Source organism: Crinia signifera, chromosome 2 (genome assembly GCF_055691185.1).
Source record: "Crinia signifera chromosome 2, ASM5569118v1, whole genome shotgun sequence".
Classification (NCBI taxonomy): domain Eukaryota; kingdom Metazoa; phylum Chordata; class Amphibia; order Anura; family Myobatrachidae; genus Crinia; species Crinia signifera.
Window position 1 is genome coordinate 368,288,832 of NC_139218.1, and position 20,189 is coordinate 368,309,020.

Here is a 20,189-nt window from a genome sequence, read left to right on the forward strand (position 1 = left end):
GCTCAATATAAACAAAACATATCCAGCATGGAGCGACTCAATATGGACTAGGCCAGCGGGTAGTAGATATTTCACATCCCTGTCTCGTGCCAATTGCCGGTGACGGCAACAAAGACTAAGGACGCTACTTACCACTCCTCCCCCAGCGTCTCTGGTGTTGCCCGGCAACGCTCGGTCACGTGATGAGACACGACCGGACGTGCCGTGCATTTCAGAAGGCCCCAGGAAGAACAGACGCCTCACCCGGATGTTCGTCAGGCGCCGCGTGCCTGTGCAACGCAGCTTATACCTGACGTCACCGCGTTCGGCGTACAGGTCTAACCTGAAACCCTCTGCGTCTTCATGACGACGCGCCAGAGACTGGTTGCCATGGTGGCATCCCACTAAGTCCATTAAGTCGCTACATACCTACATATGTAACAATTTGAAACGAGACATTGTCTAATTGTAATTCTATTGAAAAAGGGAACAGTTGTATAGTAAGATATTCTAAAAAGCGTAATGGTGAAAAACAATATTACACGTCATAATACTTAGAGCAAATTGACAGAAAAATTGTTATTATACATAAGGACAGGAATTATATCAGAATCCTCTGACTGATGGTGGGATCGATTGGACAGGATATATGATTCAATTTTATTGACAAAACAACATACATTGATTAGAAACATAATGTACATTAATCATATATGTAATGTTATATCAAAATATAAGGAGTTCATTTATATAATTTGTCCCATAAAAAATAAATAAGAAGAAAAGAGAGAGAATGGAGGGAAAAAGGTCCCAAAATCTGTGACATTATAACATAGTCTTTTTACAGAGCTGTATTCAATTCGATGGTTTCGTTTAGACCATCGGGATATAAAGAATTAAACCTCAGTGTCCAATAAATTTCTCTTTTGCACAACGTATTAAATCTATCACCTCCTCGAGATGTGTGGGATATAGATTCTAAACCTACTATGGACAGACATTTTGGATCAGATTTGTGATGTGTCTGGTAATGTCTTGATACACTATGTTTTTGAAAACCCTTAAGTATATTACGACGATGTTCCATAAACCTTACTCGTAGGGGCCGAGTAGTCCTGCCTATGTAGGGCAATTTGCAGCTACAATAAAGTAAATAGATTATATAAGAGGAATTGCAGTTTATAAACGATCTAGGTGTATATGGGGGATCTAAAGAAAACATAATTGATAGGGTATTGCTATTTGTGACATGTCCACACATTAGACATTTATTTTTACCACATTTGTGGCAGCCCTTAGGTTTGTCGGGCAGCCAATTTAGATGTTCATCTTTAATTTCTACAGTTGTTTCTTTTTTAAGATGACTAGGGGCAAGTAGTGTTTTAAGTGTTTTATTCTTTTTATGGATAATCACCGGTTTTTTGGGGATAATTTTAGATAATATTTTGTCTTGATGTAGGACTCTATAGTTTTTGTAAATGATGTTCTTAATTTCTGTAGAGCAATTATTGAATTTACTTATGAAGGCAAATTCTCTATTCTCTTTATTTTCTCTTGTATTTTGTGTGATACTAGTTTTCTTTTTGTTTTTTGGTATTAAAAGATCTTTGCGGTCCATCTCAAGAACTTCTTGGAAGGCCTTTTTGATGAGATCTTCAGGATAATCTCTTTCTTTAAAAGAATCAGTCATAGTTTCTGCTTGTTCTATAAACCGTTCTTTATTAGTGCAATTGCGTCGAAGGCGCATGAATTGCCCTTTGGGAATATTGGTCTTCCAAGGTTTAAAGTGAGCACTTTTATAATGTATGTAAGAATTCGTATTTACAGGTTTGACGTAATTTGAGGAAATAATCTTATTATCTTCAATTTCGAGAGTCACGTCCAAGAAGTCTACAGAGACTTGACTATAAGAGTGAGTGAAGGATAAATTATAAGTGTTGGAATTCAAAGAGTGAACAAAAGATAGTGCAGAATCTAGATCCCCATCCCAAATTATAATCAAATCATCTATGTAGCGGCCATAGAAGACCAGGTTCGCTGCCCAGCTGCTCCCCCACACGTGGGTCTCCTCCACCTCTCCCACGTATAGGTTCGCATAGCTGGGCGCAAACCTGGTCCCCATGGCCGTCCCCATAGTCTGCAAATAATAATCACCGTGAAAAATAAAATAATTGTGAGTAAGAATAAATTTGATGCTGTCCAAAATAAATTGCCTATGTATTATTTTGCAGACTATGGGGACGGCCATGGGGACCAGGTTTGCGCCCAGCTATGCAAACCTATATGTGGGAGAGGTGGAGGAGACCCACGTGTGGGGGAGCAGCTGGGCAGCGAACCTGGTCTTCTATGGCCGCTACATAGATGATTTGATTATAATTTGGGATGGGGATCTAGATTCTGCACTATCTTTTGTTCACTCTTTGAATTCCAACACTTATAATTTATCCTTCACTCACTTTTATAGTCAAGTCTCTGTAGACTTCTTGGACGTGACTCTCGAAATTGAAGATAATAAGATTATTTCCTCAAATTACGTCAAACCTGTAAATACGAATTCTTACATACATTATAAAAGTGCTCACTTTAAACCTTGGAAGACCAATATTCCCAAAGGGCAATTCATGCGCCTTCGACGCAATTGCACTAATAAAGAACGGTTTATAGAACAAGCAGAAACTATGTCTGATTCTTTTAAAGAAAGAGATTATCCTGAAGATCTCATCAAAAAGGCCTTCCAAGAAGTTCTTGAGATGGACCGCAAAGATCTTTTAATACCAAAAAAACAAAAAGAAAACTAGTATCACACAAAATACAAGAGAAAATAAAGAGAATAGAGAATTTGCCTTCATAAGTAAATTCAATAATTGCTCTACAGAAATTAAGAACATCGTTTACAAAAACTATAGAGTCCTACATCAAGACAAAATATTATCTAAAATTATCCCCAAAAAACCGGTGATTATCCATAAAAAGAATAAAACACTTAAAACACTACTTGCCCCTAGTCATCTTAAAAAAGAAACAATTGTAGAAATTAAAGATGAACATCTAAATTGGCTGCCCGACAAACCTAAGGGCTGCCACAAATGTGGCAAAAATAAATGTCTAATGTGTGGACATGTCACAAATAGCAATACCCTATCAATTATGTTTTCTTTAGATCCCCCATATACACCTAGATCGTTTATAAACTGCAATTCCTCTTATATAATCTATTTACTTTATTGTAGCTGCAAATTGCCCTACATAGGCAGGACTACTCGGCCCCTACGAGTAAGGTTTATGGAACATCGTCGTAATATACTTAAGGGTTTTCAAAAACATAGTGTATCAAGACATTACCAGACACATCACAAATCTGATCCAAAATGTCTGTCCATAGTAGGTTTAGAATCTATATCCCACACATCTCGAGGAGGTGATAGATTTAATACGTTGTGCAAAAGAGAAATTTATTGGACACTGAGGTTTAATTCTTTATATCCCGATGGTCTAAACGAAACCATCGAATTGAATACAGCTCTGTAAAAAGACTATGTTATAATGTCACAGATTTTGGGACCTTTTTCCCTCCATTCTCTCTCTTTTCTTCTTATTTATTTTTTATGGGACAAATTATATAAATGAACTCCTTATATTTTGATATAACATTACATATATGATTAATGTACATTATGTTTCTAATCAATGTATGTTGTTTTGTCAATAAAATTGAATCATATATCCTGTCCAATCGATCCCACCATCAGTCAGAGGATTCTGATATAATTCCTGTCCTTATGTATAATAACAATTTTTCTGTCAATTTGCTCTAAGTATTATGACGTGTAATATTGTTTTTCACCATTACGCTTTTTAGAATATCTTACTATACAACTGTTCCCTTTTTCAATAGAATTACAATTAGACAATGTCTCGTTTCAAATTGTTACATATGTAGGTATGTAGCGACTTAATGGACTTAGTGGGATGCCACCATGGCAACCAGTCTCTGGCGCGTCGTCATGACGACGCAGAGGGTTTCAGGTTAGACCTGTACGCCGAACGCGGTGACGTCAGGTATAAGCTGCGTTGCACAGGCATGCGGCGCCTGACGAACATCCGGGTGAGGCGTCTGTTCTTCCTGGGGCCTTCTGAAATGCACGGCACGTCCGGTCGTGTCTCATCACGTGACCGAGCGTTGCCGGGCAACACCAGAGACGCTGGGGGAGGAGTGGTAAGTAGCGTCCTTAGTCTTTGTTGCCGTCACCGGCAATCGGCACGAGACAGGGATGTGAAATATCTACTACCCGCTGGCCTAGTCCATATTGAGTCGCTCCATGCTGGATATGTTTTGTTTATATTGAGCATAATGTTTTTGTTCACGTTGAAAGTTAAAATCGGACCCACTTCCGGGTCACATGATCGCAACTCAGATCTGAGACCTCTAAAATAAGTTCTATTTCAACCATTATTGAAAATTTCTATTAGTCTGAATCATTATCTGTCTCCTGTTATTTTTAGATATTTTTATTTGTTAAACTATACACGGTTCTCTGATTATATTAGTTTATTGTTTTTATGATCACACATGCGAATCAGTGAAACTAATTGGCCATGTAGGTATATAAACCCAGGACAAACTGTCCCACTTATACACTTGCTCCTGAAGAAGCCGGAGGTTCCGGAGAAACGCGTTGAGCGACTCTCTTATGCTGATTCCATCCTCATCACCCAAGTGACCTGGTTCAACCACTTTATCCTGAGACGTCCATTCCTTCCTAGAAAATCATCTTGGACAATCCTCATTCATTTTGGGTTTTCAAGTATATCCCTAATTATCCAAGAAAACGAAAAGGAGGACAGTCGATTCAGGACTCATGAGCCTTTGAAATTATAAGGCAACTGAACCTCAACTTTTGTCACAAGTGAATTGAATTGGCCAACGCAACAAAGCGCCAAAGGATGGTAATATAATTCATCAGCAATCTTTTTTCCTCTATTACGGGACGGTGTGATATACCTTGCAAATTCTAAAGCCTTTTTTGGCTAATTGATTCATACCAACACCTGATTTCGCATTTTAAATTGTATTTTATATGTATAATTATATGTATTAATTTGTTATATTTTTTAGCATAATTAAAAAATGTATATATCTTTTTCAATGAGAACCGTGTTGAAAATTATTAAAAACAGCAGGCGCTGACACAAAACCACTTTTTTTATTACCATAATATTTGGGGTTTGTGACAAAACCCTGGGTCAGCTGCCATTAATTGCGCAACACACACTTGTATATTAATATCACAGGGAGAGCCTGACCTGCCAGGTGATCGCTGACATGCCAGGTGCAACGGTCTTTAGCACCCTGAATACCAAGTGTGGGTTTTGGCAGATCCCTCTGGACAGAGCCTCTTCCATGCTTACTGCCTTCATGACCCCTATTGGGTGCTACGTCTTCCTATGCATGCCCTATGGCATCACCACGGGCAGCGAAGTTTTCCAGCACTGCATGGAGCAACAGTTCGCTGGCTCTCCCTGTGACATAATCTCTGTCAGCATCCTTATCTGCACAGCCGGGTCCATCAGTTACTGCCACTGCTGCAACCAATGCTAGTGATGGTTTACATTACATTACATCTTCCATCTGCCACCTTAAAATTGATTAGCCCCCTCCCCTACACCCATTAGGCAATGATTTAAGAGACGACTGGTAATAAATGAATAATAATCACAAAATTAAACAATCAGATTACATTAATTAACCATAATAACACAATGAAGCCAGATAGGGGTCTTGTTGGATGTAAAAGTGATCAAAACAGTTACACACTTGCAGACAAACTCTGTGCTGCACAAAATGCCCACCGCTCCTTGGCTGCACATGGTAAAAAGTGCATGATCAAGCCAGATAGGGGTCTTTTTTGGGCCTATTTTTTTAAACTGCCATCCTGTCTGCCGCTGCAGTGCCACTCTTACATGAGCCACGTGTTTGGGCAGCACACTTGTGTGGCTTAGCATAGTTATCCAGCTACCTCAGTGCAAACTTTTGCCCTAAAAACAATATTGTGAGGTGTTCAGAATAGACTGGAAATGAGTGTAAATGAATGTTATTGAGGTTAATATAGTGTAGGAGCAAAAAAAACAACACCCAAATTCTGCGATTTTAGCAGTTTTTATGCTTTCTTAACAAAAAAATTAGAACCCAAAACCCAAAAAATCCAAACACAAAACACTTAGGAGGTGTTTTGCCAAAACCCATTAGAACCCAAAACCTCAAGGTAATCAGAACCCAAAATCCCAAAACCCAAAACCCGAAAAGTGGCCGGTGCACATCTCTAGTCAACAGTAGATCTTACAATGTAATTTCGTTCAAGTGTACTGGCATAATTTATAGCTTCCGTTAAATCAAGAAAATTAATCTGTGATGGATGGTGAGTGCATGTGACTGCTTACGAATACACCAAATCCAGGCGTACTTTTGTAAGTAAATTTCCCCCATTGGATCATTGGTACATACTAGAATTATATAGGAAGAATCAAGCAACATATTGTTCCATCCTTCATGTAAATAGAACTACATTCAAACTACTCGCATTATAGCCCAGTTGTCTGTGCTGTATATTGGGCATACACACTTAAGGGATACAGATGTGTTCTCCCCCAGCAATCCTAATCCTCCCTTCCTCCCCTTATCTTAACCCTAACCCGCCCTTCTAAGTGCTGAACCCTAACCCTATCTCTCCACAGTCTAACCCTAATCCTCCCCTACACACAGCCTAACCTCAAGTCCCCAAATTCTGCCTAAACTAATACTCCGCCTTCCCCAGCCTAACGTAAATGTTCCCTGCATACTTACGTTCAGGATGCCAACCGTTGGGATCTTCTGTCGCAAGCTAGGATGCTGTCGTCAGTATTGTGACTGCTGTCATCTCTTCCATTGTGATGCTAACCGCATCCCATGTAAGGGCTGATTCAATTTTAAAACATGGGATACTATAAAACATGGGATACCTGGCCTTGCTATGCTGTGCTTCGATAAGGTTTAATTGAATTGGAGCTATTATTGTGCAGCCATGTCCTTTCCTTATGACACCACACCCTATATTTGCGGTGCCATACACTGTCTCTTTTATTGAGTATGGGAGGGCACAAATTTAAAGTTTGCAGGGAGGTGCCGGACATCCTATCACTGGCCCTGCCCAGAGCAGCACCAGTTATCAAAATTAACCATTACTTAGATAAACTCTTTTGGTCAACTAATATCTATAAAATACTCATTACTGCTTTACTGTTCAAATGAAAAACCTAGTACCCTTATTTACTTTACCTATTATACCTACTTCTATACAGGTGCGTAACTAGATATTCGTAGGCCCCATAACAAAAGTTTGTAAGGGCCCCCCTATTTAGCAACTGATGGTGATAAATGTACTGTATGTTAAACATATTACTTGGAACTTGTTTCCTAGCACGGCGCCCGTCGGGTCCCATCGCATACCTTAACTTAAGGTATGCGATGGGACCCGACCGACCCGATTTCGGGCTTTTTAAGAGCTTTCCTGACAATTTAAAAATCGGTCGCATCGCATGCCATTATAATGGCATGCGATGCGGCCGATGCGACCGACCCGATTTAACATTGTATGTAATGTTAAATGGCCGTTTAAAATCGGGTCCATCGCATGCCATTATAATGGCATGCGATGCGACCAATGCGATGGACCCGATTTTACATAGGAACCAATGTTAAATGGACCCCCATACCCGATTTTTGAATGTATACCCACCCTGATGGGTAATTTTGTATGTCAAATGCCCCCTCATTGTTAACACCACCCCACGATGAACGTTAACCCAAAGCGTAGCAAGCCCGTGAGGGGCGGCGGTACGCTTCCTCCGACCTTTTCATACCTTCACTATCCTACTTCACTATGCCCTTGATTCCCATAACTACTATACCTACTTCTATAACTACTATACCTACCTCTATACTATACCTACTTCTATAACTACTAAACATATTTCTATAACTACTATACCTACTTCTATTACTACTATACCTTCCTCTATACCAGGGCTGGGCAATTGCGGCCCTCCAGATGTTGAGGAACTACACATCCCAGGATGCTTTGCATTTGTTTTGCTATGTGGCCATGCGGAAACTGATGCAAGGCATGCTGGGATGTGTAGTTCCTTAACATCTGGAGGGCCGCAATTGTCCAGCCCTGCTCTATACTATACCTAATTCTATAACTACTAAACATATTTCTATAACTACTATACCTACTTCTATAACTACTATACCTTCCTCTATACTATACCTACTTCTGTAACTACTAAACATATTTCTATAACTACTATACCTACCTCTATAACTATTATACATACTTATATAACTACTATACCTACCTCTATAACTACTATACTTAATTATATAACTACTATACATACTTCTATAACTATTATACCTACCTCTATAACTACTATACCTACCTCTATAACTACTATACTTAATTCTATAACTACTATAATACTTCTATAAAAATTATACCTACCTCTATAACTACTATACCTACCTCTATAATTACTATACCCACTTCTATAACTATTATACCTACTTCTATAACTATTATACCTACAGTACTTCTATAACTACTATACATACCTCTATAACTACTATACCTACTTCTATAACTACTATACCTACCTATATAACTACTACACCTACTTCTAGAACTGTTATACCTACTTCTATAACTACTATACCTACCTCTATAAGTACTGGCCTTGAGAAAGCTCAGTGCGAAACGCGCGTCTGCGTTATCACATGAGCAGGGGCATGCTGTCCTACCTTGTATTAATGACTGAAATGTGAAATTTGTATGTTTAGATAGTGGAGTGCGTTATAACACTGTCCATCCCCGGGCGCCGAGATTAGCATCCAGCCGGCGTCGGCTGTGAATGGTTCTCAGCAGCAACGCCGCACGAGATCTCTCAGTGTGTAGTGGCGCTAAACGATAATAGGGCGGCAGTAGAGGGGACAACCAGCCTATCGTGGTCTCCCCTTAACGTTGCAATAGTGTACCTTTTCACGTATTTATTTTGTGCAACCATTAATGATATAGAGAACGGAGTGGCCAGGACGCTGCCCGCACTGTTTCTCTTCACTCTCTATTTGTAACGTTACAAACACACACTGCATTTATGTAACAAAATGTTAACATAATTATTTCATTGCCACAGTGTGTCTAATACATCTTAAGCACCCACATCTGACATCTCTATACCACAAAGGTATTATTGACAAACGGTCCCCTGCCATGTCAGGATTCATATCCTTTTTAAATATGTCCATCAGTGTGTAAGTGTTGTATGTCTTTTTTATGAGAATTTGCAGTTCTTAATTGAATCATTAAAAGTACATTTTAAGATTTTTCTCTCTTTGGTGCACCCAACACGGACATACTTTTCTTTCCAAAAACCTTCTTTGCAACATTTCATGTCCAAGGGTAGCACGCCTCTATTAATAAAAGACAATAATTTGTGCCTTATAATAAATAAGAGAGGCTCACCCTACAATTGTTTATTTATTTGACCAGTGTTATTGACATCCCCCTTGTCTTTCTATTTCTATAACTACTATACCTACCTCTATAACTACTATACCTACCTCTATAAGTATTATACCTACTTCTATAACTACTATAACTACCTCTATAACTACTATACCTACCTCTATAACTACTATACCTACTTCTATAACTATTATACCTACTTCTATAACTACTATACCTACCCTATAACTACTATACCTACCTCAATAACTACTACACCTACTTCTATAACTACTATACATAATTATTTAACTACTATATCTACTTCTATAGTTGGCCCAAACCCCAGGAGGGAACGCTCCAATCTTCCTGCCCAGTGACTCTGAAAGTGACTGGTTACTGGCCAAGATGTGGGTGCGCAATTCTGACATCCAGGTGCATGAAGTGGTCACTCACCTTCTCCGTACTCATCTCTTTTCTGAGGTCTTCAACATTGCAACCACCAGACAACTTCCAATGGGTCACCCAGTGTACAAGGTTAGATGATATTTGTGTAAACCATTGACATAGAGATTGCACAGTGCTGCACAGTGTCCCACACCCTCCTCTTTAGTCCCCCGTATGCCCACACATCCCTATCACTACCCAGCTTCCTGCTCTCCTGAACCGTAACTTCCACCACTGGGGAGTCGCTGACGCTGTGTTGCCCACATACCCCTATCATGCCTCATAGCCCAGCCTCCTGCTCTCATCCACCCTAACTCCCACCCAGTAGGAGGAGATGCTGACTCAGGGCCACCGTCCTGTGCTGCCACGCTGGAACCTCACCCACTGGCAGAAGCTTCACAGTGTCCCCCACCCTCTTTAGTCCCCTGTATGCCCACACACCCCTATCACTACCCAGCTTCCTGCTCTCCTGAACTTTAACTTCCACCACTTTGGAGTCGCTGACGCTGTGTTGCCCACATACCCCGATCATGCCTCATAGCCCAGCCTCCTGTTCTCATGAACCCTAACTCCCACCCAGTAGGAGGAGACTCTGACTCCTGTATTTCTGTGCTGCCACGCTGGACCCTCACCCACTGGCAGAAGCTGCACAGTGTCCACCACCCTCCTCTTTAGTCCCCCTTATGCCCACACACCCCTATCACTACCCAGCCTCCTGTTTTCCTGTGTCGTGACCTCCGCCAGTGGGGAGCCGCTGACTCAAAAACACCCTACTATACTATTGCACACACACACCTAAACAACATGCACACACACACCCCCACACACACCCACAAATGTCACTGTACCCTCCACACTATCAATGTACATCTTACTCTGTAACCGCTTTTTAATTAAACAAAACAATACAATACACACCCCCTTCCAAATCATATGCTCTCTATTTAACACATTTCACCTATAACTCAAGTTGCAATACAGGGCATCTTTCATACAATTCTAACTATATTTCTCACAATACAAACGTTCACAAATTAAGGGGGCGCAGCCCCTTACGACGGTGTGAAGAGCGCGCATAGGGCACGATGAATCACTTAGTAATACTATAAAAGGGGAGCCATAGCTGTAGACTTTAGGAAGGCATTTGACACTGCCCCATTTTGCTGGCTGCAAAATAAACTCGAATGTGTGGGATTTGATTAAAAAAAACCCAGTTAATTGGATAAGAACCTGGTTGCAGGATAGGAAGCAGACGTTTTTAGTAAATGGGGTGCATTCTATGGAGGGAAATGTTATGGGTGGAGTGCAGTTATCTGAACTTGGACCACTGCTCTTTAATATCTTTTTTGGTGACATTATAAATGGAATTGAAGGAAAGTATGTATTTTGTCAGGTGACACAAAGAGATACAGCAGGAGGGGTAAAACAAATTGTTGAGCATCTACTGTAGGTAGAGTTGAGGAAGGGTGAAGAATGTGACAACTACAGGTTAATGCTAACAATGCACTTAGGTCTAAAAACCCAAAGGCTAAATATAATATCAAGGGTTTAGGAGACTCTAATTGAAATGACTTTAAGGCAGGGATAAAATGCAACAAAGCAATGAGGAAGGCAAGTCAGATGCTTGGTTGCATAGGGAATGGAATAATAAACAAAAACGCACCCTACACTGGGCGTTCTCATGGTAATGAGGCCGTAACGCGGATGCGGGGGGGCGGGTAGCTGACATCACCGAATGTCAGATGCCCGCTCATATCCGTCCAATCGTGCATGCATATGTAAGTGACTTGAAAGTCACTTTTTTATGCTTGCACCTTCCACATCTTTCGATGGTCGATGGTCAGCAACCATGGAAATATGTGGGTGTTCCCCACAGCATGCGAATAGAAGTTTATGTTAAACTTAAAATCCATTCACAGCCTGTGCATGGGGACACACTCTGCGAGGGGTGGGGGAGGCTGGGCATTTGCAGCCAGAACCAGAACCTGTATCTTATCAGATGCATAGTAAGGCCTAAATCAAACATGCTATAATCAATATTTTTTTCCCCAGCTAATTGTGCCACATGTACGCTACACTCTTGAGATCAATATTATTGCCAGAATTCAGCTGATTGGTCCTGGGACTTTCTTTGACAAGGTGAGACTGTATCAGATATATTATTTTTAAAAGGTGATTTTTCGTGACGCTCCCTTTTTCTCTCCTCATACTAAACTAAACCCGATTAATGAGGTACCATTTGAAACAATGCATTCTCCCCTCTGATAAATTGATCATTTACAATTGCACATTGTACTGTTTGTTTACAAATCTTCATTAATTATGGTGTTGGGGTACCACATACCCACTCGCTGAAATTATGCATGTCCCCATGCATTGCATTACATGAGGAAACAATTGAACCATAAAAACATTTAAAAACAGTTCTAGATTTCACAATCTTTAACAAAACATACTCAAGAACCAGCCGCCTGCGCCACATCCTGAGGTATGTCTAAAATTTAAGGAAAACCAACAAAAAGTACTAGCCCATGCGAAAATAATGATCCCTTTTTCTCCCTTCATACTTAACCAAAATTGATAAATGCAGGATAATTTTAAAATTAAGTTCTCTGCTAATGATTCAGCATCTCCCCATTTGTAGGCCCCTTAAGATGATCAGTTTTGCTTGGCTACAAATGTTCTACAAATTAACCAGTCCTTCTTTCCTCATACTACAAACCACTAACCTCGCTATAAAATTATTCGTATTTTATTCTCATGCTAATTTTCACACAGGCCCCCTAGTATATACTGTTGTTATAGACAGCAGTAGCATGTTTTGGATAGGAGTGGAGTTTGACTTGACCCACCAATAAGCTTTCACCAATGGTGCATGCAGGGGGGATCTGAATACCCAGCACCCCTTCTCTGATGGACCAGGTGTTTTTTTGTATGATCACAGGTACCCCACACAACAAAAAAGTTCCCCAGACAGAGAGCTTGGCTCTCTGTTCTCAGTAAGCAATAGAACAGTGATTAGTTTATGTCTGCCGGACAGTCACTGTTGTTTCAGGTGGGTCAGTCATGAGGCTGATCGAGTCCAGCTTATATAGTTTGCAGAACTCCTTACTAAACTATTTCCAAATGTCAAAAAACAGTAGGGGGCACTGGCAATTTTGAATGGTCTAAATAACATCTAAATACAATGTATAACATGGATTATATAGATTCAAGGCACAAAGTGAAACATATTGTTTTGGGATTAAAAAGGAAGGACATTTTTGTCTCATATAACAATACAATGGTCTTTGTCAAATTAGGTAAAAACATTCAACAAAAACAAGAACTGAATTGTCAGCATAGAACCTGACATATGTAATGATCAACAACTGTCTCAGCCTAAGTATGTGTATTATAGCTGTTTAAGCAATCTGGTGCAAAACAGACTGAGGGCCTGATCCCGGTTGGCTCAATAAACTGCAAAGATCGCAGATTACTGAGAGCCAGAGAGCCCACCCCACTGCCCCACTTAATAAAATCATCCCCCCGCATGCCACCGCAGCAGGAGAAATCATTCAATGGTTGCCGACCATTGAATTATTGCTCCTGGATTTGCAAATAAAAGTCTGTGGGAACGGACTTTATTTGCGAGCACCAGGACAAAAACAATGCCTGTGACGCCAGTCACCTGCCCCCGGGACCCATCGGCCTGCCCACGTAGCCATGGGAATGCCCAGTGTTTTCATGGGGATGCCCATAAAAAGCAATGTGTTCTCATGCAAACGGCACAATGACTATGCAAGTCACTAAAGCAAAGGGGAGCCGCACATGTGCAGAAAACACAGTACGCATGCTCAGACCCCCAAACATCGGAATGGGCCAAATTCAGCCCTTTCTAAATAAGTTAGAATGACCCCGTGAGAACAGATACAAATCAAAAAGTGCAACTATATATTTTTTTCATCACTCCTGATACAACTGTACAGATCCAATCATTGGCAGTTGGACATGTCTGTTTTGGCTGCAACTGCTTCCTTCCTGGCACCAGGAGATGGCTATCTTGGAGCTGCAAGCAGCTCCTCATCCCCACTTATGTATGTATATATGTATCACTAATACAGAACCCACCCCCCATACAAGTCTTGCATTTGCGCTTCTTTATAATATCACAACCAAGTACAGGCTGCATCATTTGCCAAGATGCATCTCCAACACCTTTTGTCATTTATCCAGGCTATGGTTACTGGAAATGGAGGGGTCCCGATACTACTGAAAAAAGGAATGGATGAGGTCACTTACTCCAGCCTCTGTCTTCCTGAAGACATCCAGGCAAGAGGATTGGAGACCATCCCCAATTACCTATACAGGGATGATGGGATGAAGATCTGGTTGGCTGTGGAGAGGTAGAGATCTGTTATACTGGCAAAGCATTGCAATACTGCGGTTGCTCATCCAGAGAGAAACGTTCACTGTCTACATACAGTATGTGTCAGATCTGTGTGTGTGTGTCAGGGAAATCATAGCCCCTAAACCAGTGGTTCGCAAACTGTGCCATGGCACCTTGAGTTGGCTCCGGAAACCTCCAGGGCTGCCCTGGGTTGGTGCTCCAGGATCAATTCAAATTATAAATGTTCAATGTAACAGGCAAAACTAGTTCTGGCGGCTGACAATCATATGTGGACAAACAGAAGCCAATTCTGCCCCTTACCACTTAATTAAACCCAAGGATGATATTTAAATACAACTGATGTAATATAATATTTTTTTTCCGGAGTTAGATTTAAGAAACTTTTGGCCCAAAGGTGCCATAAAAAAAATCTGGTACTCTAATAAAAAAAGATTGTGAACCACTGCCCTAAACATTTGAGAGGCACCAGTCAATGTACTAGGTTGCAAGTTGTGGTGGGGCTACCATCTAGGGTTAGCATGGGCAGTGTCAATATTGAGATAATCTACTTTTTTGCTGCTCCATCTCTGCCATCCCCATAGACCTTTTCCACCTGCCACCTGGGTGCCTCTTGCTCCTACCATGTGTGACTAGTTACTGTGGGCAGACCCTCCTTTGGGATCAACACTGAGGGCCTAATATCTACAGTACATACAATATTAACTTACAAATGGACACGCAAAAGTGCACCATAACAAGGCAATTCCATACAGTGGTACCAACAGGTTGGCTGAGCCTCGATAAAAGTAAGGAGGCATGGCCACTGAGGGGCACGCCACACCCCTGTGAAGATAAAAATCTTATTTTGTGCAGACAGACAGTGGGGTGGGATTGCACACCCACACACAAGGAAAGAGAGGACAGGCTGCCGCTGAAGCTGCCTCTCTCTACAGCTCAGCACACATCACTCAACAGCATGTGCTGAGCTGGGGAGAGAGGCTGTACTGCAGCAGCAACCTGTCCTCTCCCACTAACTGCCAGGGTTGCCTACAATGCGGGAGGGGAAGGCGGGACCCTCCATCAAACCGGAGCCTGGGTAAAAAGTCCCGGCTCCTTCACCTCTCTGCACCACTGATTCCATATACATAGTGTGTGAAATATGACAGGTAGGAGCTGATTGGATGGTACCCTCCAAGGCTTGGTAACACCCATTTATTCCTTGTTATTTCATATTCACCTATATATCTCCTCCTGTCTCCATGCAGCTTTGTGTCCAACATGGTTCAATATTACTATAAGAGTGATGAAGAAGTCAGTGAAGACCCTGAACTTCAGGCCTGGGTAGCAGAAATCTTTAAAGAAGGGTTCTTGGAGAACAAATCTTCAGGTACAAAATACATCTCTAAACAGATAAGCGCAGTAGGGGGCTCATGCCATGGGTGCAGGATTGCATACGTACATGTGCAGTTAGGAAGGTGTGGGGGGGGGGGAGATGGCACCTTGAACCAGGTAACAAAAACCCTAACTTCAGCATTACCCTGCCAAACTGCCTAGATAGACTTGCTAAGTGCACTAGAGGCCTAGACTTCTAATGAAGAGTATCCTACTCCCTGCCATAGGGATCCCATCTTCCTTGGAGACCAAAGCCTCTCTGATCAAGTACCTGACCGTGGTGATATTCACATGTTCTGCCCAGCATTCAGCTGTCAACAAAGGTCAAGTGAGTGGCACAGATCATTTAATTTCACTGCACACTACTACAGTATACTACAGTAACTACTTGATGTATGTAATGTTTTCTATTGTTAGTGTTTACTACACACATCCAATGGCAATTTGATGCTATAGGAAAATCACTGACAGCCAACATAGATATAGAATATGAATAGGGTTATGTATTGCACAACATTACGGCTTTTTTCCATTACAGTAAATGTGGATGTTGGATTGAACAGTGATGAGCGTATTAGAGCAGTCATATTCTGGGTCACATTGGTCTTCCTCTTGCTCAGCCCCCCTCTTTGATTCACTCTATCTCCCCCATGGCTGTATAGTCACCCCACTCTTGTCAGATCGCCAGTATGCCCCATTGCATACTGCAGCGGGAACCAACAGAGGAGGGGTTTGGGGAACGCCAACTCCACTTTGCGGACACAGGACAGACAGTAGTGGATTAGAAATGAACGCTGACTTTGAAATTTCTGCATTATGCTGCATGTGTGAGAGAAGTACACTTGCATAGGTTCCAAGCAGAGGCAGAACTCTAGGTGGCAACTGCCCCCGGGCTTCTGCTCCCAAGGGGGCACCTCTCTTCCCCTGCAAGTTGAAATCCTTTAATTGAAAGCCATCAAGGTCTGAAATATATGTGTTCTCTCTATAATATATATATATCAAACTTACGCCACTGGTCCCAAGTACAACATTTCTTACATTTAAACATAAGAGCTACAGTGGTGTAGTGTGGTCGACAAAACCTTCTGCTCTTCTGTCAATGCACACCATGATAGAGAGGCAAGTGCAGGTGTAGTCACTTTATCCAGCAATAGCAATAGTCCCTATTTAATGTGTATCACACAGGTTAGCTTACAGGATCATACTGTAGCTGGTTGGCTTTAAGACACAGTATACCAATATGCCCTTTAAAGCTCAGCACACAGATTAGCACGTATTCATGTAACATATGCTGGTTGGCTTTAAGACACATTGGGGTATATTTACTAAGATGGGATGTTGCTATGGGTTACCAATCACATTCTATTTTTTATCGTCTAGAAGGTGCTAAATAAATAAGTAGAATCTGATTGGTTGTTATGGGCAACATCCCATCTTAACTAGAACTCTCGTCTAAGTAAATAAACCCCAAACATCCAACCAATCAGCTCCTGCCTGACATTTTTCAAACACAGTCTGTGACATGGAAGCTGATTGGTTGGTTGTTTATCACTCTCCATTTTATCACTTTTGAAGCTTAGTGCATCTGGCCCTAAGGGCCAGATGTACTAAACCTTGAAAAGTGATAACATGGAGAGTGATAAACCATCAACCAATCAGCTTCTACCAGTTATTTTTAAAACACAACCTGTGACATGGTAGTTAAGAGCTGATTGGTTGATGGTTTATCACTCTCCATTTTATCACTTTTCAAGGTTTAGTACATCTTGCCATTAGAGAGAAAACATTTGTTATAACTTTTTCCCAAAAATCAGGCATTCCTTTGCAGCAAACTGCATCAGGGGAGCCCAACCCCCTATATTTAGTCAATACTAGCAGTGGGACAGCTAGCATAAGAGCGGAGACTGTTCCTCTATACTGTATATTCCGTAATTATAGTGGGGCTGAGGAGACAAAAAAGCAGGACACCAGACTCAATTTTGCTATTTAGCATGGTACAGTATATGGGATAAAGGGGAACTCCTATTTTAACTAATAATATGTCATGTTGTAGGCTGGGTATGAAAAATGCCAGGCAGGAGCTGCTTGGTTGGTTGTTTATCACTCTCTATTTAATCACTGTTGAAGCATGTTTCAGGGTAGCCCACCCTTAAATGGTGGTGGCAGGGAGACAGAAAGGGTGATCATACTCCCTTCACTCCCCCTCTCCCTCCTTTGGCAGCATTTTTTTCCTGGGTCCTCCATGCTGCAACCTCCAGTGAACAGCTAAGTTCCCCTGGTTCTTACTGCACAGTCCAGTCTTCTTCCTCCTCACGGTCTGCTCTCCTCAGGTCACTCCTTGCAGTCTTCCAGTCAACCCTCTAGGCCAGTGGTTCCCAACCCTGGTCCTCAAGTACCCCCAACAGTGCACATTTTGCAGGTCTCCACACAGAATCACAAGTGACATAATTAGCTCCACATGTGATCTTTTAAAATGAGTCTGAATAATGAGTGTACCTGCTGGGTGAGCTGCAAAACGTGAACTGTTGGGGGTACTTGAGGACCAGGGTTGGGGACCGCTGCTCTAGGCACTGGGTCTCCAGGTCAGCTCCTTCTTTTATGGGTCCTCAGGGCTAAGGGACCTCTACTCTACTCACCCCAAAGCTCTTCACAATCACTGGTTGAGGACCCCTGGTAACAGACCACCCCCTGTCCACTTTGCCCTGCAACCAGGAGACCCGGTCCTCTGTGGATAATTAAGGCAAGTTGTTGGACAGGGGAGAACACAGTACAGTCCAGTCACACCACAACTTCTGTCAGCCAAGCTGACAGGATTACACCGAGTTCAGCTAGACAGGACTATACCACAGATTTTGTATACTAGTTAAAAGCCCATAACAATTATCGCTTGTGCAATGTACTTTCACTTTGAGCTGTGACAGTTTTTAGCTCAAAAACTCTCCACCCCACCTCCAGTCCCTATCTCCTCCTACCTCCAATCTCTGTCTTCATGGCTCCCTCTCTCCATATCCAGCAACTAGGAGACAGATCTGTGTCCCTGCTAAAATTGTTTTCTCTTTCCATTATGACATCTTAAATTTGGTCCGTTGTGGCCTCTAGTGGTCGGTATTGGTACTTTACCTCATACATGTGAGAGGTATTTAGCTTTTTATACATATAGAACAGGCATTGCCATCCAGGCTTCAGCACAGGTGACTTAGTGAGAACCTCAGTTGTTTTGATTTAACCTTCTGTGCTGAAGCCGGGATATCACCATAACCTGCACTGTAGTGTGCCTTGAGGATCGGGGTTGGGAATGTCTGATATAGATATATTTAGAAAATTGGGGTTCCTTATTTTTTAGTAAACTCTGGGGTACTACAGTACATTAGCTATACAAAATAAAATTTGTCGATGAGTATTGAACTGTCTGGGTAAACTATGGTATTTCCACAAATGTGTTTTAGACGATCCATGCTTCCATTGCAGTTTGACTTCTACTCTTGGATGCCCAATAGTCCATCATCAATGAAAAAACCCCCTCCCACAGCTAAGGGCATCAGCACAATGCAGAGTATCCTGGAAACATTGCCAGATGTCAATGTTACAAGTACTACTTTGTCCATGATATGGCTTCTCAGTAGAGACTCAAAACACATGGTGAGTACCGGGGATCAGAATAGATAAGATATTGTAAAAATCAGTGTCTGTGCCCACTTGTTACATATTCCCCAAACAGGGCCGCCGAGAGGTATGCCCGGTCCTGGTAAAATTGGGGGCGTGGCCTAACCATGGGAGGCGTGGCCATCCCACGATTAGGCCACACTCCCAAAATTATTGCAGGGTGAGTGAAAAAACCCTCTAAAGTCAGGGCGGGGGGGGGGGGGGGGGGTGTTATTATCTGTCCACCCATATAGCAGCAGCTGCAGCACGAACCTACAGCATGTGCTGTGCTGACATGAGCTCTCACACTGTCAGTGATGCCTGGGAGGGACGGAGGGGGTCAGACCAAGACCCCTGCCGGGCCCCTCCAGAAAGCCCAGGCCTGAGTAATTGGTACCCCCCCCCCCCCTCTCGGCAGCCCTGTTTCCAAGCACACAATATAGAGCTCCTGCACATACAGTTCTCCTATGCACCATTCATGTACACAGTGGTGTAACTATAGCTCCGCAGACCCTGCGGTAGTGGGGAGGCACTGAGAAAGCATGGACGCCGGGGGTCTGCGGGGCTATTGTTATGCCGCTGCTGGGACCTTCCACCTCTCTGGCCAGGACCACAGATTTACTTGTCTGCTGTCCCTGCTCTCCTCCTGGCTCCTGCTGCTAGTGAAAACTGACCTTCAAAGAAATGTCTGCCTCCTTACAGCAGACAGTTTTGGAGGATGCTAGAGGAGGCGGCGGCCTCCTCTAGCATCTTTAAAAAATGGTCTGCTATTAGGGGCAGCCATTTTGTGAGGGACAGTTTTCAATAGAAGCAGGAGCCAG

At 42.2% G+C, this 20,189-nt stretch overlaps 1 protein-coding gene across 5 annotated transcripts in view; it reads left to right on the forward strand.

Annotated features, from left to right (window-relative positions):
- LOC146058042 (polyunsaturated fatty acid lipoxygenase ALOX15B-like) overlaps positions 1–20,189 on the forward strand; it is a 100,699-nt gene that overhangs the window by 48,823 nt on the left and 31,687 nt on the right. For all 5 annotated transcript variants that reach the window (XM_083170004.1, XM_083170003.1, XM_083170005.1 and 2 more), the window contains exons 9-14: positions 9,852–10,055; positions 12,018–12,104; positions 14,181–14,350; positions 15,600–15,721; positions 15,954–16,054; positions 19,195–19,365. In XM_083170004.1, coding sequence (XP_083026130.1) covers positions 9,852–10,055; positions 12,018–12,104; positions 14,181–14,350; positions 15,600–15,721; positions 15,954–16,054; positions 19,195–19,365 — 855 coding nt within the window. The remainder of the gene's footprint in view (positions 1–9,851; positions 10,056–12,017; positions 12,105–14,180; positions 14,351–15,599; positions 15,722–15,953; positions 16,055–19,194; positions 19,366–20,189) is intronic.